At 50.0% G+C, this 22,181-nt stretch overlaps 2 protein-coding genes across 6 annotated transcripts in view; one reads left to right on the forward strand and one right to left on the reverse strand.

Annotated features, from left to right (window-relative positions):
• STK32A (serine/threonine kinase 32A) overlaps window positions 1–6,799 on the forward strand; it is a 143,822-nt gene extending 137,023 nt beyond the window's left edge. For all 4 annotated transcript variants that reach the window (XM_089336035.1, XM_008255186.5, XM_051843477.3 and 1 more), the window contains one exon: window positions 111–6,799. In XM_089336035.1, coding sequence (XP_089192161.1) covers window positions 111–204 — 94 coding nt within the window. In that variant the 3' untranslated portion in view covers window positions 205–6,799. The remainder of the gene's footprint in view (window positions 1–110) is intronic.
• The window catches only part of DPYSL3 (dihydropyrimidinase like 3), a 120,070-nt gene continuing 104,299 nt past the window's right edge, over window positions 6,411–22,181 (reverse strand). For both annotated transcript variants that reach the window (XM_002710291.6, XM_008255198.5), the window contains exons 8-14: window positions 20,700–20,820; window positions 16,786–16,942; window positions 16,009–16,150; window positions 14,414–14,584; window positions 13,130–13,309; window positions 11,116–11,278; window positions 6,411–9,556 (exon numbers count right to left, since the gene is read on the reverse strand). In XM_002710291.6, the coding sequence (XP_002710337.1) occupies window positions 9,468–9,556; window positions 11,116–11,278; window positions 13,130–13,309; window positions 14,414–14,584; window positions 16,009–16,150; window positions 16,786–16,942; window positions 20,700–20,820 (1,023 nt within the window). In that variant the 3' untranslated portion in view covers window positions 6,411–9,467. The remainder of the gene's footprint in view (window positions 9,557–11,115; window positions 11,279–13,129; window positions 13,310–14,413; window positions 14,585–16,008; window positions 16,151–16,785; window positions 16,943–20,699; window positions 20,821–22,181) is intronic.

Raw genomic sequence — 22,181 nt, forward strand, 5'->3', positions numbered from 1 at the left:
CTCCTTCTGACTTTCAAATAAAATAAGAAATGATGCCACCCTTTCAAAAGCTAAAATAGATTACTTTTCTTTTCAGAGAATAAAGCCCTCTTTTTCCTTTTCCTTTTAAGGGTAAAAAGGGACTTTAATAAAAAGCAAGCAAATCTCGCCTTGGAACAAACCAAACACCCTCAAGAAGAAGATGGCCAGAACAACCGCCTGTAGCGATCTCAGCATCTTCTTCTTGACACGTTTCTTGGCACGTGCGCCAGGAACTTCTGATTGTACACATCAAGAAAACTGACAGTAGTTCTTGCCACTGCACACCTCTTACTTAGAAAATATGAAGCCTATTTTTTGGAGGAGGAAGCATGATAAAGTGAAAACATCCTGGGCCTAACTCCTGGGATCTAATTTTACCACTAATTGTGCGACCTCAAGCAAATACTTAACCACTGTCTCTGTTCTGGTTCATTCATCTACAGTGAGAGAGTTACATTAGATGATCTGTATCCTTCCTGTCTAGTGCTACAACTGGCATTCTAAACAACCTTTATTTTTGTCTTAAAAGGAATGTTTGGATGTAGACTTATTTTCCTTGCAATTACACTGTGACAAATGGACACTGGACTCCACGTAGCTCTTCAGGGCTAGAACACTGCATAAAGAGGCCAGAATCCCCAAGCCTGATTGGCTAGGGACACAGGGTTCCAAGAGGAGGAAGTGGATGCGATCAGACTCCAAGTAGCAGAGGTTCACAGCACCACATCAGCTTTATTGCCAGCAGGAGCCAGCTGTGCACACTGCTTTCCAACTGGCTCTCTAGTGAAGTGAATTTGACGACTTGAAATTAGTGATAGGATCTGCACCACGGAAATTAGCAGATACTACCTATCAGGGCATTCTCCCCACCACCACCAAGCCTGCCTGTTGCCTTCCCACATTAAGCAGGCTCCTTGGGAGCTAATTGTCCTCTCAAGACCTGCCCCTGGGGAGCATCAGAAGAGACTGTGTTGCATCATTGGGTGTGGGGGTGGGTATATTCTAAATTAGATGTTAATTGGGAAGACAGTAAAACTTACCCCTTTAAACATCCCTGATGACCCTTAACATAAGGGAATTATCTTTTCTCAATGAAGCCCAGGACAATGAGTCACCCCTTGAAAATGAAACAAGTCATTTTTGTTTCCATTTTTTTTTATTTTTAGCATCTTTTTGACCAATACTAGATGCATTAAGATATTGAATGGATTATCCTCGTCCTTATAGACTAGAATGACAACAGCATCGTTCTCGCACTCCAGAGGTCTAAGTTCCTGGAGAGTCTGGGCACAGGGGTATCATGCCTTCCCCGCCCCCTGGCGCTCACTGTAGGAATGGCCACTGACGTCTCACTGCTTCTTTTTCTTTAGACCTTATTTATTTGTTAAACACAAAGCCTAATTCACCTAAGAAAGAGGTCCACAGGTGACTCCACGGTTCTGACCCAGTGGATCTTTGCAGAAGAATGATTTTTCTGGCGCCCCTCCGATTCCACTGGGTAGAGGGAGAAGACAGACTTTGCAGGAGACTGTTCTAAGCTGTTGGCTACTCAGACCACTGCAGCCCGTTGTTGACTATGGAAAAGATGGGGCTTACTAAGATGGCAGTGAACTGGCAACACAGGAGACTAGACAGACACTCTCCCCTGGGCGGACACGTGGGTGCAAACGCAAGCCCCAGGAGTGGCTGCCTGCTACAGCAGACTTCTAGGGGGGAAGTCACTCTGGGCCAAGTTAGCCATGGGTAGAAAGTCAGAGCTGAACCTCAGCCAAGCCTGACCATTCTCGGCTCACTGAGTAAGTGCAGAGTCCCTGGCTCAATTGTGGAACAGTGCCTCTCTAAGAGCAGCCATATCTTTGTTGAACTGTCAAAAGCCAGCTCTTGTTCTGCTGGGTTTCTCTTAAAAAAAAAAAAAAGTTCCCACACATCATTTGTCCTCTGTGCTATTTTGTTTTTCTCCCAACACTGTAAACTGTCAGCACTTGCCCTGAGGGCGAGTTGAAGAGGCGACCCTATTCTGTTCTGGGCTGGAAACCGCAGGAATGATGGGGGCACCTGCATGTTCAGCGTCTGTCATTGACTTGTTTTGCCTCAAGTCCTGATGTGCTATGGACTTAACCTCCCAGCCCTGACTCCTCCTTTTTGTCTCACCTCAATTGCATCCTCCTGAGGGTAGGCTTTGAGCAATACTTCCCACAGGGCACTGGGATGGTTCATTTCTCCGTCACAAGAGTTTCACATCTATGCAATTTAAAATGGGGTAGGAACAACGTACATTCTCTCACTCGGATCCCAGTGAGCGGCTTCTGTGCCTGAAGCACCTCCGTTGGCCTTCAGGAACCACGGCCACCGTGGTCAGAAAGCCCAGTGTCAGAGTGCAGGATGGACGCCCGTCAGGGCCCGAGAAGAAACACCGCAGCATCCGGCAGTTCAAACAACTGCTTCTCAGCACCTCCCACCACGCATCTAAACCTGAGGACAGCACACCCTCCCCAAAGCAAAAAAAAAAAAAAAATCCTAAACCCTTCTGGTAACTGTTAGTTACCGAAACACGATCCTTCGGTTTTAGGCAATGAGTTGGCCTAAAAGTTCACACCCCACTGGGTAGAACATGTCTCCTCTAAATTTACGACAGTTGAGGCTCAGAGTTGAGATTCTTAGAAAACAGGGTGCTACTGCACCCTTCTGTCTTGTGTGCCTGGCACCTTTTTCTCCTAACAGCTTCTTCCTCCCTCACCTGTACAGACACCTAACCTGTCAGCAGGTCTGGAAGACCAGAAGCGTGCTGGTTATTCCCCCCCACCCTGCGACACTGCAGCACGGCTGCCCTCCTCCGGGCATTCCCTGTGCCCTCCAGGGAGGGGGAGAGACATCTGAGCCCCACGGTTTTGCCCACGATCCCCATCTCCTGGCATGGAGGGTGGGGGGCAGATGCTCTGCTGGTAGCCAACATAATCTCTTCGGCAGCACTGAATTTGATTAAGGTCATTGCTAGGGCAGCAAAGGACCTCAAGCACCTCAGAGCATTGCTAAACTAATTATAGTAATTTAATTAATTAGTGGTTAGCTTTCATCTGATAGGAAACATGGTAACCAGAAATGACTACCCGTTCTATCATCACAGCTTTTCTGAGGATGTTGGGTGGAGGAGTAACCAGGAAGAAGGTGCATCAACATAGCAGTGGCTGCTGCTGCTTGTTGGTGCCGCAGTAATGCTAAGGCTCACACACTTCAAAAGCCAGGTGCAAAGCATTGTGTCTGTTTAGTACCTGGTGGTTCCTCTACGCTGTCCACACAGAATCCCATCTCGTACTTCTGTTTGCCTGTGCCCATTGTATTACAAGCTCGGTGTGTCTGATATTAAACAGATATTATAAATCCAAACTGCAATTATCTGTGCTGTTGTGAACAGCTGCTGATCTGGCAGCCCGTGAACAACACAGGGCTTGCTGAGCTGTAGCACATGTCATGTACATGTGCCTGTGTCTTCTGGGAATGGAAGCCCCTGAACTACCTTGTCATGCATGCATGCGTGTGTGTGTGCGTGTGTGTAACTGTTTTCCCAAGCAGTAGTACTGGGTTGCTTAGGTACCTGTTCTTATGCCCATGTCCTGTTGTAAGCACTGTCCCTTGTCAGAGTTCAACTACATTAGAGATGGTGATCTGGAACCAAGGATACAGGACCACTCAGCTAGTCCACATGCATACAAACTAGAAAAGCTGACCCCATAGCAGTCACACCTCGGGGACACAGCCCAGAATCTGCTTCTGCCTTTAACCATGACCTCAAGTCCAAGGACAGCCCATGCACCTCTTTTTTCCAGTCCCCTACCTCTCAAGGTCTTGTCCCATCCCATTATCAGGGAGCCGTTCCAAGGCCCATGCTCCGAGAGAAGACACCAGGCAACTCCAGACTCTTGCAGCTTAAAACACCCTCTATCTTAGGAGAAGAAAGGACCCTTTTCAAATACCTCCCTGATCCACAATAGGTCAGCAGCCAGCAAGCCACAGGCTTTTCAGCTGGTACCAAAATAAGTAGACTCTTGCAAGTCTTCAAGTCCTAGTTAGTGTTTGTCTTCTTGGCAGCCAACCGAGCAATCGATGGGATGGACAACTCCAGACCCTGGAGAGTACTGGCTGCCTTAACTGTACCTTGATCATCTTCAAAGGCTGGGTTTTTTAAGTCCCCATCTCCAGCTCGTGGTTGGTGAGAGCATAAGTGTTTCCAGAATGTTCTTTGGAACCAGAGGACCCTTGTACTATGCAAATTTCTGATCCCCCCGCCCAGTTGGTTGCGACTCAGTCATTGCATACCTCATCTACAAGGTGTGAAATTCAACGTGCAGTTTTCAACAACACGTCTTCACTTTTAATAATTTTCAATTTACTTATTCTATTTGAAATGCACAGAGGCAGGGAGTGAGTAGAGAGATCTTCCACCTATGGGCTCATTCCCAAAATGATACCAACAGCAGGGACTAGGCCAGGCTGAAGCCAAGAGACAATAACCTATATCCCAATTGAGGTCTCCCAGAAGGGTGGCAGGAACCCAAGTACTTGAGCCCTCACCTACTGCCTCCCAAGCTACGTTTTATGAAGGAAGCTGGACAGACAGTAGGGCCAGGACTCGAATTATGCCCCTATATGGGCTGCAGGCTTTCCAAGTGGCATCTCAGCCAATGCACCAAATGCCTGCCGCACCAACAACTTTTTATAAAGTCCTGCACGCTGGGCTCACTTTGAGTGCCAACTCTACCCTTTTCACCATTAAGTCCCAGCCCTGAGGATGAACAGGGAGATGTGTTCACCCAAGGCCAAGTTTGAGTCATAAAATGGGACAACAGATCCTAGCTTATCAAACATCAAACCTTGAGCCCAAAATTGTAAAATAATTCTTCTTGTGCTCAGAGCAGCTTCTGTTCTGGTTTCTGAGCTGTGTTAAAAGGTATCAAAACTCCACGCCCCTGTATCCAAGGCATTGTTCCAGCAAACCAAGAGGGGGCCTCATCACACCGAAGCAATTCATCAGAAACGGCCATCTTCAGGCTCCTCCATTTCTTTGCCCACCTGCCCCAGCACACGTGCGCGCACGTGCACACACACACACACACACACACACACACCACTGAATGAAATCTACATGCCCTGCCCTGCAGGCCTGGGTATGGTATGAAGGCTGTCGTTTCTGTCCGCCCAGCATTCATCCCCGTTCTGGTGTCACACATTGATTGGCTTGATGGAGCTGTTGAGATCCACTTGGCTCAGGTGGCTCACAGTGGGTGGGTGTGTGAGCAGGTGTAGACACTCAGTCCTGCGCTCTCTTTGGGCTGCAGAAACTAGTTCAGTGGTGTGCACATGATCCAACCAGACCATGCAGAATCCATCTCTTGGCTGACCTATGGAGGCAATCTCTCGGTCCGCTGAGAAAGGAAAGCCTGGAAACGCGGATGATCAGGACTGATTCCACGTACAAAAGAAGTTCCTAAGAAGGAAGCACCTGCTAAAGGCAGGGGCGGCTGGGAGAGAGGAAGCGCTGTTCTGGTGTCGGGTTTAGCACTCAGATCCGGCTATGTTTAAGTCTGTCCAAACTTATCCCTAAACTTTTCGGTCACATCAGACTTTAAAATTCCCTTCTCCACTTCCCATCCCCATACACTAATTTAACCTTTGCAATAAAAAATGACCTCCCAAATTGGAACTGGATTCAGTAGTGTTTCCTCAAAAGGGTTTAGTGTAACAGGTGTGGTGGGCTATTTCAAGATAATACAGGATAGGAGGGTACAATATGCAAAGTCTGGGAACCTTGATTTGGAAAAAGCCTTAAAGACTTCTTGATTATAGGAATTCTCAGAGCCGTCAAGGTGTTAGGTAAACATCTAACAGCTCTCCGAAGAGCAGACATAGCAAATAATCACTTCAAATACTCATTGTATACCTTGGGATCAGTTTGCTACAGAATACACTTTGGCACATGGTTAGGTTGAATTATTTCCAAGTCCAGACTTTTAGGAAAAGGCAGAAAATGCTTATAAAGCAACCTGACACTAAGACTTAAGGCGATGACTGTAAAAAAGAGAAACACAGGCTGTGTCCTGGACTCAGCAAGATTTATCCAAAATGGTAATGCCTTCAGCCCGAAGACTCAATTTAGTGAACCCTGCACAACCTTATTCATTCTTCAATGTTTCATTAACTTTGGTCACCACACTCCCAACTCTGTGGCAAAATGAACTCAACCGCAGGGGAAAGCCACAACACTCCCCCAACAAGGTCTCCCCAGATAACTGTCAACATCAGACCATCCCTCTTACGAACCTTTTGGTTTTATTACACAACCTTATTATGGTAAGCGAAAAGGCACGCCACACATAGAAGACCGAAGCATTGTGTTTGTGATTTTAGTTATTTTAATAACCATGTTTACAGTAACAGTCACTGGATGAATTTTTCCTTTAATCTTAGCTAAGCTCAAAACACAGTTTTCTTCACGGTTCAAACCAAACAGCTCTGGGGACCGCAGAACTGCCTCACAGCTAGCACAGATCACAGGGAGGTTTACTGTCTGTCCATATTCACCAGACACAGAACTGAACACCCACACACCAGTTTTCAAGGAGGGAACTTAACAATAAAGGCTGGCTGCCCAGGGCAGCCCCGCAGTGCATCAGGGGCTCAAGCTGGAGGTGCCCAGAGGCGGAGGTCTTGGAAGCTGTGGCAAGATCCAAAGTTGGGAACGGGCTGCCCTGTTGGAAAGGTATTTCAAGGGGAGCCCAAGTGCAGGCTTGGGATGCAGGCCTGTGCAGAAGAGAAGAGGGCTAGTCAGGAATTCAAAGGCCAAAGGAGGACTGGACTTTGGAAGAAACCCCTTTTAGGGATGATGATGATGATGCTGTTGCTGTTAGAAGCTCAGAAGTCAAAGAAACCTCTCAGCCTGGGTGGCCAACTTAAATACCTACTCAACCACCGCACCTGTGCCCTTTGAGAATGAACTCCAACTGATCACACCTGGCTTTAGAAACAGCATGAGACGGTTGAGGCTGGGCAGAGACGAGATGGCCTGTGCACCTTCCCACTCTTGGACGCCGTGCTTGCGAGTTGGTGGGGTGGGGTGGGGTAGGGGGCTGGGGTCACGGCTCACTGTCCATTCCTTTTCCTAACTTCACCCGTGTAGGGCTGTTTGTTTGATGTGTCTTACAGAACAGAACGAATCTGAGTATGAACTAACATATTCCTCAGTCCTCATGGGAAGAAGTCGGTGGGAGTTTTCTAGGGGTTCTCAGGAATTTCATACTTGGAAAGTTACTGGTGGTACATGAAGAAAGTTGGGCTTCTTTAGATGTTTTCGCTCATCCTAAGGGCACTAAGGTATTGTTAGTACAGCAGGGAACCCTGGGGTAGAATATACAGTTCTGGTTGAACGCTTCAGTTGGGAAGACCCGAGTGCAATGCTGATGACCAATTTGGCTGCAGATTTGTTTTCATGGCACAGAGAGGCCATGGAGGGATGAGTGGCCCCAGAGGCGGGGGAACCCCAGAGCAGATGGTGTAGAAGTGGATGCTCAGATTAGTCTATGTGTCTTGTCCTCCACCTGGTGGCTGTGGCCGGGAATGCAGCGAACCCAAAGCCCAGCCCAGCCAATGAGGTATATGTTTCCAATCTGGCCAATTCCCTCTGCCTATGAAACTGTCATTCTGAGTTCTATGAGAGGCCCCCGAAACTTTGTATTAGGAGCTACATTTTCCCTTTTGCTTAAGTTTCCCTTAAAAAAAAAAGCACCATGAGAGCTTTAAAATAGCAAGAATTCCTATGAAGATGGGAAGGTTTTTCATGATTAAAGCAGAAAGTAGCTAATAACCTACAGCCAGAGATAATGGTTTCTCCTAAGCACTTAAAAGCTGTTTGAGACCTGCTCTTCTCTTCAAAGTACTTAGTCCACGGGGCTACAGGTTCTACCAGCTGGGTCCCACAGAGCATGGAAGCCCAATCCCAGGGTGCATGTGTTCCTGAACATGAGCTTACTAAGAACTTGCTCCAGATACAATCTTCAGAAGTGGCCCGATGGGCAGATGGACACTCATCTGGGACAGACGGAGGGGGTGCAAACACCCCGTGTTACTTTCCTCTCTGTGTTCCTACAGGAGGGCTGCACCACGTCACTTTCCCACCCTCTGTGGGAGATCTCAGGACCGAAAGAGTTCCCCGCAAGGGTCTGCTAACAGAACCGGCAACAGATGGTTTGACACTGAAAAACACAACCAGGCAGGGCCACACAATCTGCTACCTCTGCCTCACCCACGTTCCCCAGTCCTTGCTTGACGCCCATGTAAGCCAAGATCACCTACAGGTCGCAGAAGTTAGGGAACACCTAACACAGTCAACTTGCAATACAAGAGAGATTCCGTCCTGCCTGTGCCTGGCTCACAGGAGACCAAGAGGAGCTAACACTCACCTCTGGCAAGAGGCCCTTCTTTCTGCTCTACCACAGCTACAGTCCCAACGCGGGCCGCCAGACACACCTGCTCACCTCCGTTTGCAAAGACAGGATGGTGCAGGTGAAGCCCTGCTCATGGGAAGGTGTAGTTAAGCTGAGGCAGCCCTCACCCAAGGCCCTGGGCCCAGCTCTCAGCTGTTGCCTTTTAAGAGCACCGAAGAGGCAGGCAGGCCAAGAGGAGAGAAGTGTGTCTCCTACCTCTGTGTCTTCCCAGCCCAGGAAAGAGGAAGATTCAAAAGCAACGCTAAGAGGCCAAGCAAACAAGATAAAATCAAGCAGGTAGAAAAAAAATCAATTGGGTTTGGCATTTTAATAAGTGTTCCAAGAAACAAAACCTACTAGGAGGGGACATGACAAAGTCCAAGACCCAGAGACTGCCTGCTTTCTCTGCAGACAAGGGGACCGTGATGAAGAGACACTGACCACCAGTGGCTGTCCTCCATGGACATCAATGCATGTCGTCAACACAAGACATAACACCCCTACCGCTCACCCCGCCCACCCGCCTCCCTCCGGCACACCCTACCCCAGCCCCTCTGTGCCCTCCACCTCGCTCTGGGTGCCCACCACCCCACTCACCGCGAGTGACCTGGGTCCCTTTTGTTCATTTCCCTGCCATGCCAGCTTGTCAGTCCCCTTGTCGGAAGATGCGGCACTACACACGCTCTCAACACTATAATATAGCAGACGCGGTTACCTTACTGGCCTGTCTGACTGCATGCATGTAAATGGGGAGAGGGGATCAAAGAAATCAAGGTTATGCATAAACAGAAAACAAAGCAATATTCGTAAAGCTAGGCAAGCGAGCGTAACATTGGAGAAACATAAGGCTTGAGGCTTATTGATTCTTTAGATCGCAACCGTTTGGATTCGCTTTCCTTCTTAAATATCGATGTACCATTTTGGCTTCAGGAAAAAATCTCTTCTTCTGCCCCTGCTTCGGCGAGGGGTGGCTTAACTCAGGGATGTGATATTAGAACGGCCTCCAGGGGGCGCCACGATGCGCTTGCTGGCTGAGCGGACCCCCTCATCCACTTGAGTGCCTGCGGTTGGAGATAAAGTCCCAGAGAGAGAGAAGAGAGGAGAAGAGTGTGGACAGAAGAGAAAGTGGATTAATTTTAAGACTGCAAAATGCCTTCCTGGCTTCCTCTCCCACGAACCTTCCACCTGAGTCGGGTCTTCTAGACATTTCATACCCCGCAATCTCCAAAACTACCCTCCGATAGGAAAAGCCAAGAGCTCACCTGGATTTCACCTGACCCTCGGCACGATAATAGTAGCAGCAAGAGGAATAATGACCGTGCTATGAAAAGGAGCAGCCTGCATCCCCTGGGGCCGGCCGTGCAGGAGTAGGTGCCTTGCTTCTGCCACGGCCGCTTGGGTATTTCTAACATCATTCCCAGGCCACACACAATTACCAACTGAAAATGAGCCCGCTAGAGATTTACGGGATGTCCAGTCCTGCCTGCGGTTGCCTTGGCAGGGCCAGACCACACCATTTCGTGGGCCTTCCACGGCCCGCCGATCGGAGGATCCCCACCCCCGAGAGCCACACAGATGGTTCCACTGAGTCCCGGCCATTCCATTTGGGGCAGGGACAACTGTTTCTGCGCTACAGAGGAGCTGCCGGCGCAGAGCCCCGAGCTTCAGGGAGGTAACTGGCCCAAGGCCTCCCAGTTCCACGTGGTGACGGTCAGATCCCGTGGCTATGGCAATGTCACTCCGAAAGGAACTTGTCGAAGCGTAATGATGGTGGTAGCCAGGGAACAACAAAAACAGAGACACCAACACCACTTGCTGCTGCTAGCGCAATGCAACCGCTGGCCCAGGCGCCTCAAACCCTCCAGGTCTTTTCCTAGGCCTTCCTTTCTTCCTGTTTTCCAGTTTCCCCTGTTCCTTACTGCTCCTGCTATCCCTGGATGCAGCGATTTCCCCCTCTAAATAAATACATCTTTCCTTCCTTTTTATCTTGGTCCCCTCCCATTTAAATCATTCATCATCATGACAAAATTCTCTAGTTTTCACCATTTTAAGACTACTGGCTATGGGGCAACTAGACACTTTCTTTTTATTTCCGAGTTCTTAAAGAATAGGTAAGGTTGATGAGACAGCTAACATATGGCAGAAGTTCTATCAACAAGTGCTATGGTTAACCTTACTGTCAGCACCCAGGAGGGGAGACTGTAATAAAAATCCGAGGTTTGAAAAAGACATTGCAATTTGATTATTTAAATTATCTGAGCCTTCTTTTCACCTGGGGAAACTGAGAACGCACAACATATCATACAGTTCTCATAGGCGGATGCAGGAGGCCATGATGAATGCTATTGGAAGGCAGTGCCCCGGCCCCGCTGGCCAAGCAGCTGTGATCTCTTAGTGGAATCTCTCATCACTTCAGCCTGATCGTTAACCCTGACCGCCCCGGCTCACTTTCTCACCAGGACCCCTAGCTGACTCAGCAGACCTGCCTGCTGGCCCAAGATGATGCCACCTTGGGCTGCAACACGGACTCGGGGCAGCCGCTGGCGTCGCCCTCCAGCCTCACAGCACCGATCTCGTCTTTCCCCTTGCTCCCGCCCTTCCAAAGCTGGCCCCGACTCACCTGACAGGCTAAATCCCGACTGATGGAGATTCCTCACGGGTGGGGTGGGCCGCGTGGGAGAGCCACGGGTAGAGCCCGCAGGGGTGCCCCCTTTGGGGGTGGTGGTCAGGTCAAACACGGGCCCGTCGTACATGCCCCTGGGGACTGCGTGCAGGTCTCCCATCTGCAGCCAGAGAAACACACGTTACCGCTCATTCATGCACAACGCAGCCTCTGTTCTAGGTAGCCTAAGTCTAGGAGTGGACTGCATTCATAGGGGGAGTCATAGAATAATACTGGGGCTTGCACTGTGGTGTAGTGGGCTAAGCCTCTGCCTCTGGTGCTGGCATCCCACATGGATGCTGGTTCGAGTCCCGGCTGCTCCACTTCTAATCCAGCTCCCTGCTGATGGCCTGGGAAAGTGGTAGAAGATGGCCTGAATGCTTGGGTTCCTGCCATCCACATGGGAGACCTGGAAGAAGTTGCTGGATTCAGATCAGCTCAGCTCTGGCTGTTGTGGCCATTTAGGGAGTGAATCAGCGATGGAAGACCGACCTCTCTGCCTCTCACATAAATGAATAAATAATAATGAAGATTCTTGAAGGAAAGGAGAAGCAGCGTAAAGAAAAGAGGATGTCATGGCAGAGTAAGAATGGAGGTGGCCCAGGAAGGCCCTTCAAAACCTGAGCTTGCTTTGCAAGAATCAAAGAACCCTCTTACAGGTTTGGGTTGGGGGAGAGGGAGGCTGGGAAAAGCAGAGGAGCGGACTGGAGGGCAGCAGAGCCAGCGCAGAACTGCACATGCAGAGAGCCGAGATGCTATGGAATGGAAGGGCCATCAGTGCGTGGGAAGCAAGGGCCCGGAGGGCGGCGTCTGAGAGGCGTTCATGCGTGCAGGCTGGGGTGAGATCTCCAGGAGCCCCGCCCTCTGGATCCACACGGATCAGGGCTGGCAGGCCCTGAAAGAGCCTCTGTGGTCTGCCCCTCTGACCTCTGGCTGTGGCTGTGAACTTGGCCAGGATTGTGGAGCCAGCCAGCATCATCAGATGAGTGTGTGCTCCGTGCTAGGCCTCCTGTCAGGGGAACAAGCCCAAAGGGGCTTACAGTCTATTAGACAGACCCTTCAAGACCACCTGAGGCAATGGCACACAATCCCCACCCATTTCTCAGGACTGCCCAAAGGCAAGGCCAGGAGGAGAGGCTGTGGGAGGCGCCGGGCAGGGCAGAAGGAGCACCACGAGGCTCCGGGGCCGTCCCGCCACAGAGCCCGCCTTCGCAGTTAGCGGCTTGGGTGCAGGCACAGAAGCAAAGCTCACCAAACTGGCAGGTGCTTAAGATTCACGGAGCGATGCTCTGATCTGTGTTCCTTCAAACCGCAAACTCCAGATCATCAATTCTTCCCGAGTCCGGCTCCAAGTCACAGTGACAGGAGGAAAGAAGTGACCGGGGAAGTTTCATTCTCTTCTCTGCGGGGTCAGAACTGCCGAGTGGAACTGAAATTCCACCATCCCAAGTCTGGTCTAATTTTGCTCTGAAGAGCTTCAAGGTTATGCAAAGGTGACCCAGAGGTTAATCAAGGGAAGGGGAGGAAGCTGGAGGAAGGTTCTGGAGCTCATCCCTAAGCCAACTACAGCTGATGTGTTACGGTGTGTGGAGTGTGTGTGTCTGTGTGTGTATACAGATAATCAGGGACAGAAATAAGATCTTATTTGAAACTTAGGGGTTAAAAGTCGTGTTTCCTCCTGGAGCAGCACCAGGCATGCTGGGACAGGGATACATAGATGTATACTATTCTTATTTTAAGCCTTTAAGAGTAATTTATTTTTATAAAAACCTACTGGTATTGCACTATAAAAATGTCAGAAATCACTTGAAAGGAGCTTGCTGTGGCCACAGACATTTTTCAGAATGCCCTTGTGTAGCACAGGACGCGTGCACAGCTGCTGTCGTGGATTCCTCCGCGAGGGTCTAGAGCACCCAGCCCCTTCTTGGGCCCGAATGCGACGTGCAGCCCCTCTCCTGCCTCTGCTGCTCACCTTCCTCCTGGCTTTAATGCGCTTGTAGACGTGGTCGGAGAACGGGCCGCAGGGGATGAAGCGGCCGGCCCCCTGGGTCACGTGCAGGTTGCCGTCCTCCAGCATGATCTTGCCCTGGCAGATGACGACCAGAGGAGCCCCACGCAGCTCCATCCCTTCGAAGATGTTATACTCCGCTGCCTAGAGACAGGAGGCAAAGCAGTGGATGGGGGAGGAAGGGCCCCCTGCCTTCAGTGTCGCCGGGAAAGGCTTGCGATTTCTACCTGCAAGATTGCACAGGGGAGGAGGCCCCAGGAGACAGGGGCTGGCTAGGCAGAGCCTGGACTTCTTAGCAAAGAGCCGTGTCCAGTCTCTGCTGAGGTCTGCAACTGAGAGGCTATCTCGCTGCTGTCAGTGTCCAAGGAAAAGCTGCCAGCCATTAGGGTGCTGTACTCGGCAGGCTTGTACTTAGTGGGTGGGAAGACCCTAGGATCTCCCCTAGCACAAAATTAAATCATGTGAGATAACACAATGCGTAAGCAAAGGCCATCACCCGGAAATGGGATTCCGCCCCACCTCCTGACTCCTCCAGCAAGCAAAGGCGTTAATGCAAAGTGCTTACGGACACAGCGTCAGGATGCCCAGGCTGCAGCGCTGGCATCCATCGCCTTCTCTACAAAACGACAGTAATAAGTGCAGCTACTTTTGGACGACCGTCAATATGGAGTCGGTGAACACAAGGCACAGTGCCCGAAATACCAGTGCTGAAAAAGGACTCGCGATTCTCGCTGCCAAGGACGCAGCCCTCCTTCTGTAGGTCCTGTGCTCTGATGATTATTCTCCACGTGAAACTCCTCACGAGGAAGGGGGCAGAGGTGCTCCCCAGCTAGTTCCTGTTCTGGTTCTTTCTAAGCACGAGGTTACCACCGTGCCTCCTGTCCCCCAACGTTAGGGGTGGCTGCAGGACTGGCCGGAAGTGGCAGGGAAGCTTCCGGAAGCGGGACAATACTTGCGATGTCCTGTTCCCCAAACGCAGCAGTCCGAGAGATCACGGGCTAAGGGGAGGTCGCCTCCAGCCTCAGTCCCCAGGTGACCAGGGTGGGCAGAGCCTCACTACTGACCCACCCACTCAGGAAAGCAGGAGTGGTTTTAAGCCACCAACAGTTGGGGACGGACGGTTACTGTAACCATCCTAACCTAACTCCCCTGGTTTGCCACATAAACCCGTTTCTCCTGACCCAGCGCCTTGGCCGCACTCTCCAGCTGGGCCCAGCACTCCACTCCTCCGGCCCGGCACAGCCTTACCGACTGGTGGTTCTTGGCAGAGACGATCTTCACTGCATCCGGGTCCCAGATGACCAGGTCGCTGTCAGAACCCACAGATATTCTTCCTTTGCGGGGGTACAGATTGAAGATCTTGGCAGCATTTGTGCTTGTTACGGCCACAAACTGGTTTTCATCCATTTTCCCAGTGGCCTATTGAAATATACAAACCAAAACAAAACCACAACTATACCCGTATCTATAACTTCATCTGTAGCAATACTGACCACAGTAGGACTTCTGAGCTCAGAATGACCATAAATACAGGGAAGGACCCAGACAGGAGGCGGTGAGCACAGATTGGCAACTTGCTGGGTAAAGAAGGCAATCAGCTGAGCTATTCTGGCTACCCAGGCAAATGGCTAAGGGTGTGGTTTTTAAACAGAAGTTACTGCTCAGGAGGTAAGGCCTTTCTCCCTGGATATACACATAGTTATGTATCTACCTCTTCTAAATCCAAAAAGGATTACACAAAGTTCATGATAAACATGGATGCGATCATGATTTCGTTCTTTAGATAGGTGTCTGTATTTGCATAGATACAGGGAAATATGTAAAAACCTCACTCAAATGACCACAGTGGTTATCCCTGGATTGTGGAATTATAAGATATTTTTATTTTCTTTCATGCATGTGTTTGAATTTGGTTTCTAAGTCTTCTTTATGGAGCCTGTATCATATTGATAATTTAAAAAAATTTTTTCTAACAATTCCAGATAGTCCCAGTATATATACACTAATACATTTATAAATATAGAATGGGATTTAAAAAGACAAGTGCTAACTATGTGAGCGAAGAAACCTAAACAGACTTTTATGCTTTCCCTCCTCTCAAAACAAAGCCTAAGTAAGGAAAGAACTGAGTTTAAAACCTAGTTTGAGTTCCCTGGGAGGCAAGAAAAAAAGGAAACAGAAAATCACACTGTATATATGAATAAAGCAGTATTCATATGCATTCTGTTTGGCTCTAATATGAACGTCTGTAGAGTTTTTACAATAAAACTTAAGAGAGCAATTGACTTAATAATGAGTTTGTTATGAACGTCACTAAAATCTTTGGGAGAGTGTTTGCATGGCTATTTTGGTATTTTTTTTTTTTTTTACTTGGGATAACGAAGCAGGAAAATAAGACCAAGTCACTTGCCAGGAGACAGAGATAGACAAGCCCTGCTCGGATGACCACACTCCCTCCGTGCAGGGCATCCTTGATGGGCAAGAAGACTTTAGGGTGCTTTCATTTCCCAGGGTGCTATCTGGCCCTTTAAAAGAAGTCACGAAACTCTACAAACAAGAAGGAATTCAGTTGTATTCAGCACAGCCACTCACGCGGTCAGATGCAGGAGCTCTATCTGTCTCATCCTAGCCCTGTGCAGCCCACATAAAGTGGCCTCCTCAGAATCCCAGACCCCAGCATGCGAATTCCTGAAGCATCTGGGCCACCTCTGCAGGTAGCAGAGCTCACGTGCACCCAGAACACCTAGCGGGAGCATAGCTCTGTCTCAGTGAGGGGTGGCAGGCTCTGATCTGGCCCACAAGCGCTCCGGCCTGGCCATCCTCCCCCAGCCACAGTGCCTTACCACAGCCTTGTCCCAGATGACAGACATCCGCTCCTCCACACCATTGGTGCCCTCGGGGATGGCTGTGAAGTTGTCTTTCCCAATCGCCTTCTGGGCAGTGCTGAAGGTGCAGTGGGCACTGCCAGAGAGCTGCAGATCCCCACTGGCAAAGGAGAAAAAATCCACATGAACAGGGTGGCTGCTGGAGGCAGGAGGGGGCCCAAAGCCTACATCCCGAGTGAGGGTCTGGGGTCTGACTCCTTAGTGTGAATCCCCCCTCCCTCTTACTAGCAGTCTGAGCTTGGGCGCGTTTCTTCCCCTCTGGGCTCGGTTACTCCACTTGGAGAGTGTGAGGCTGGGATCAGATCACACCGTTTATAGCAAAATAAAAGGGATCTGAGTGAGTGAGGACATGACCCTGTAGGCTGCAGAGGCCAGTGACAGTGAGTTTCCCTATAATCTGGGTTGTGTCATCATGACCAGCTATTGGAACTCAGGCAAATGATCTGGCCTCTCTGCCGCTCCATTGCCTAATCTGTAAAATGTTGACAGCAGTGCCTCACTCGTAAAGTCAAGATCAGGCATGTATTCTCGCCATAGGGTTTGGCACATAACAGGTATTAACAGCTATTACTATCATTAATAGTCCTAGTGTATTATCACTTAAAAGTCGATGGAGAAGCGCCCATGTTCTGTGCACTCCAGTCCAGCTGGTGGCTAGGACTGCCCCTGCCCTCCAGGAAGCTTGCTCCAGGGTGTCTCCACAGAACACCTGCCACTTGGCATTCCTGCACCAACCTGGCCAGCAAGGAGTTGATGTAGTCCGGGGTGGTCGGGTCAGGGCTCAGAGGCGGGGACATCACGAACGCAGCTGCCTTGGCCCAGTTCTTGCTCCAGTAATGGGTTCCATCTATGCCAAGGCTGGCAGTGATGGGCTCACCAAAGACCACATTTCCTGGAAAGGGTAGGAAATTGGGCGATGAGTCTGCATCCATATGTGCTGCACTGGGCCCAGAATATTTAATCACAGTTCCTAAGCAGACCGAGGCAGACCTGGGTTCAAGTCCATGTTTGTATCTTTTCTAAGACTGCTTTTCTATATGCTAAATGTTGCCCTTACATTAGAAGTCATCATCAGTTGTAAGATGTGATGTTCATTCTCAAACTTTGAGGCAGGTTAAAACTTGAAGCAAATGAAAATAAAGGAAAAGTACACGTTTATTACAAGATGCACCCTCATTGCAGAAAGACTAAAATGTGAAATAGCCACACCCCAGAATTGACGCAATGAGATGATGCTACTTCTCAGGCTTGCGAGGAGTGAAGGAGCTGGCACGTGGCACGTGCTCAGTAAACGCTGAGTTCTTTATGTCCTACTTTTTTCCAGGTCAGGAATGAGATGTGTCCACAACCCTAGGAATAGCTAGGCCCTCCCCTTACAGGACGTGCTTTGGTTCCATAAAGTAGAATGTATTCCTGTGGGTCAGGAGTTTTGCCCTTTTTTAAAGCTTTATTTATTTATTTGAAAGGCAGAGCAACAGAGGCAGAAGGAGAAACAGTAAGAGAGATTTTCCATCTGCTGGTTTACTCCCCAAAGGGTTCCAGCAGCCAGGTTTCAGCAAGGCCAGGAATTCCATCCTGGTTTCCCACATGGCCCGTCTTCCACTGCCTTCCCAGGTGCATAAGGAGGAAGCTGGATCAGAAGCAGAGCAGCCGGGACTCCAATCTGCGCTCTGATCTGAGATGCTCAGGTTGCAGGCCACAGGTTAAATAGCTGTGCCACAATGTTGGCCTCTCTCATGAGTTTTTCATTATGTTTGTTACTCCTTAATCCAAGGCAAGGAGAGACTTACCCAAAGCAACGCAATAATCCAGGACATATCTGGACTGTGTCAGGAGTTAGTAGTTTAAGAGCCCAAAACACAGGGAAGGGAGAAGGATATTGAAAAATACAAGGGGTTTTGTTGAGCTAACTGAAGACAAAGGGAGAGTGATACAGAAGGCGAATGCTGCCCCATAGATGGTTGGTACCAAGTTTCTGTAGGCCAGCATCTCGGGCCAAAGGTGCTCTGTTCAGTCCTGGTATTCTCTACCTTCTGACCTGTATCCTTCACAGCCAGGATAATTAAGTAGGTTTTGTCTTGTTTTAACCACAATTCACCGCTAATGGTTACCTGGAATTCCATGTAGGGAAGAACTGTAATAATGCTCTCATCTCACTAGAAAAGATTCATGTTTGATTAGCAATGTCTGCCATGGATGAAAGAAGGAAGCAGTGGCAATGATTCTTACAGGACAACCTTGATATTTGGGGTGGCGATATAAAGGATCCACATGCAACTGATGAGAATTTCAAGGGCTCTTCAGTATTTAGTTAAAAAAAAAAAAAGCATACACGACCACAAAGACATGATGAAACGGGACTCAAGGCAAGAACTCAACTACTGTGGACAGACACAGCTTAAGTCAAAGAACTCTTCTTCAACACTACTTTGCGTGGAAGTGGAGATTAAGAAGGATAACCGTTCTCTACGGGTTTGAAGCAGCTCTCCCAGCTAGGTGTACTTCAACTTCTTTATCTCCAGAAGGCTGCTAATAACACCTATCTCTTAGAGTTCTTTGAGATTTACACACAATAATAAATTAATCTGTCTCACTGTTGGGTATACAATGATACTTCACAAAGTTCTGAGAGGAAGGAAGTGAAAGTTAAGTTTACTGTGATGAAAAAATTCTGAAATCCATGCATAGTTTTTTTTTCATAATCGGCATTTTGCACGAGCTTCTGCAGACTCGTCTCAGAGTTGGCCCTCATTACACTGCGGTTTCCTAACAGGAGCCTAAATAGCCATGCAGTGTTGGTAGAGAGCACGGGTGGCCGGAGATTAGACACACGGGGACGGCGACAGTCACCTGCGGCCTGCTGTGGCCCTGTTCTGCACTCTTGGCCTGAGGAGAGCAGCCCATGAGATGCTGACCGGCCTCATTCTCAGCAGCGAGGTTTTCATCGCTGAAATAACACCTCCCTTCCAACTTGAAGACACAGTGGACCTCACTCTCCTTGCCAGAGAATCGTGAGGTGGAGACAAAGAGGAGGAATTTTTCTCCATGAAGCCTGAACGAAGACCAGCATGCAACTGAAGCACCTGGTCCACAGGGCCCTTGGGTCATCCTGAGGTCGGGTGCCAGGCAGAAGGGGCCATCAGCAGGAGGAATGAGCGGGTGAGCATGGCGAGGGACATGGAGAGAGATGTGCGGCAGGAGCAGTGCAGCCCTCATGCGCTCCAGTGGTTTGTTGTTGTTTTTTTTTTTGGTCTTTCTCCCAGTTGTAAAACAGCTGGTGAGCTGCCTTCCTGGTTCTTATCCTGTAACTCCCACTCAGAGGAGCAGCCAGTTGAGAGATGTAGAAGGTGAGAGAGAGCACAGTGTAGCAGGCTCGCTTGAACAGGTGTGGAAGGAGATGCTCCAGAGGCCCCCCCCCGCCCCCCCCAGCTAGGAAGGCTGCTTAGACAACTAGGAAAATTCTTCTACAAGAAGAGGGTCACCCCTGGTCAGCAGGCCAGGCAGCCGTACACTCAGGTCAGCAGGCACGGCTGGGACTATTCTTAGCTGCCCCAGTCACTCACACGGAGTCTCACAGACCAGCTGAGGGGATGAATCACCCACCGTGGTTCTCCCGCAGCGGAAGGCCGCTGGCAGCACCGGGACAGCCAAGCCTTGTAAATCCTCCTTCACGACCACACGACCACATCCAGAGCCCAGCTTCTCAGGAACACTCTGCCCTTCAATCCGACCTCTCAGCTGAGCCTACTGCTCTGCCTGTGCGCACAGGGACCGAGAGGGAAAAGAGAGCTCCGACCCAGGAGGAAACAGCAGCGAAGCTCAAGGCGGGCAAACAGAGCCCAGTGGCGGAGAGAAGCAGCAAACGCGAGAAGGCGGCAGGGAGGCCGCCCCGGGGGGTGGAGGCAGACCTGCTCTGCGGCCCTGCTCAACCCTTTCTAAAACCACCTGTGCCTGCCTCTGTGGTTCTGATGCTGTCATCCGACGCGACGCCGGCCTTCTGCCCTCCAACCTGGCCAGGTGACACCATCCCAGGGCAGGTTCAGGGATGCGTACCCGACCCACACGAGCATGACAGTGCCCCTGGGACATCTGCTGCAGCTCTACAACCCCACTGTGCCCCTATGGACTGGGGACAACAAGTACCCCCTGGTATTTATTATTGTCAACGTCATAATGAGAGGTAAGCCATCAGAGAGGAGAGGAGTCAAGGAAGGAATAAGAGGGACACAGCCCTAATAACACTGTTGAACCTCCTTGATCCAACCGTACCTGAAACCGTACCCACAACCCATCATTTGCTTTGGTTTGCTTGAGTCAGTGTGAGTTGGAACTTTGGCTTTTTTCGCCCAAGATAGCCTGGACTAATGTGTCCATTCATAAAGCTCAGACGATGTGAATGAGAACGAAAGGTCACAGGGAAGAAAGAAGATGCACCAAGACTCAGAATGATTCAAGCTGGGTCAGCCTGGGCAAGCCACTTATGCTCGTAAGCCTCACCTACACAATGAGTGGGAGAAATCCCAGGATCCTGGGTGCGGAAAGGGGCTTCCTGGACAGCAAGGCAACAAGGAAAACAGACACCATGCATGCTTCACAGGGTGGCCAGGGAGGGAAGGGCCACGCAGCGAGGTCTTGGGAGCACAAATCACCTTTTTTCCTGGCTTGTGAGATGAGGTCGGCCGCGCTCTTGCTCATGACCTTTGTGACGTAGAGTGGGCAGTTGGTCTGACTGGCAATGGTGATGGCACGGAACACAGCCTCGGCTTCCAGCTGCAAGACAGAGCCCCCGGGAATCGTTAGGAGCACGCGCCTCTCACACTCGTCATTCCCTCCCCTCCACAAATTGATTACAAGCCTACAGCAGGGGTGGGGGGTGGGGGACCTTTGTTTTTTTTTTTCTGCCAAGGGCCATTTGGATATTTTTTACATTTGCGGGCCATACCAAATTATCCACTAAAACATTAGCCTGCTATAGATTTATTGAATTTCAAGCCCTTCCTGCGGTTGCCTTGGCATGATCAGGCCAAATGGCCAAGAGGATGTGAGATTAGACAGCCTGGGTCCCCAGCAGAGGCCCTCTGGTTCCTAGCTGCACCTCCAGCTAGCTTCTCCGTCCGCTATCCCTTGCCCATGAAACGGACATCAAAAGAGAGCCGCTTCTCAGAGCAGCAGCTGGCACAAGTCCTTAATCACTGCGGGCTGGCGCTTCCCCCCCGCCTCTCCCCTCTCCCTGTGGGTACCACGAGTGGAGGACACCGCTCCCCAGTCCCCTCAGGGGAAGCACAATCACACCACCACACTGTGTAAGGGAGCTAAGACAACTTGGCGCCACGGGCCCTCAAATGCTTTCCTGTAGCAACAGGTGGTCAGCAAAGGGTTAACTCCAGGAGGCATTCTTTTTTTTTTTTTTTTTTTTTTTAAGATTTTCTTTCTTTCTTTCTTTATTTGAGAGGTAAGTTACAGAGAGAGAGAGAGGGAGGGAGGGAGGGAGGGAAGGGTCGGGTCTTCTAACTGCTGGGTCACTCTCCAAATGGCCACAATGGCTGGAGCTGGTCTGATCTAAAACCAGGAGCCAGGAGCTTGATTCAGGTCTCCCACGAGGGTGCAGGGGCCCAAGCACTTGGACCACCTTCCACAGCTTTCCCAGGCCATAAGCAGAGAGCTGGATCATAAGAGAAGTGGCCAGGACACGAACCAGCACCCATATGGGATGCCAGCACCACAGGCAGAGGCTTAGCCTACTATGCCACAGCACCCCCCTCCCCCCATAAGGAGGCATTCTTACAAAAATCATGCCCAGGCTTCTCACCACAAAGACCGATTATTATTGATCCCTTCCACCCCACCCTAACATAGAATTCATGTTTTCAAATATGCTAACCAAGCCCATTGTCTTTATCAAGCAAAGAGGACTGAGTTTTCCCTTATTTTATTAGCAAAGCGTAGGGTGAGGAAGCTCAGGCTCTTTCAGATGGGCTGGATCGGACTCCTGGTTCTGCCCTTAGAAGTTCCATGAGCTCGGGCCCACTGCACAAGTTCCCCAAGGCTCAGCAGCCTTGACTGTACAGCAGGGATGACAGTAAGAGGATCTGACACCTCGGGCCATCGGGAGGCTGGAATGAGTTAATCCT

Source organism: Oryctolagus cuniculus, chromosome 6 (assembly GCF_051225735.1).
Source record: "Oryctolagus cuniculus isolate XC-2025 breed Fujian yellow rabbit chromosome 6, ASM5122573v1, whole genome shotgun sequence".
NCBI classification, from domain to species: domain Eukaryota; kingdom Metazoa; phylum Chordata; class Mammalia; order Lagomorpha; family Leporidae; genus Oryctolagus; species Oryctolagus cuniculus.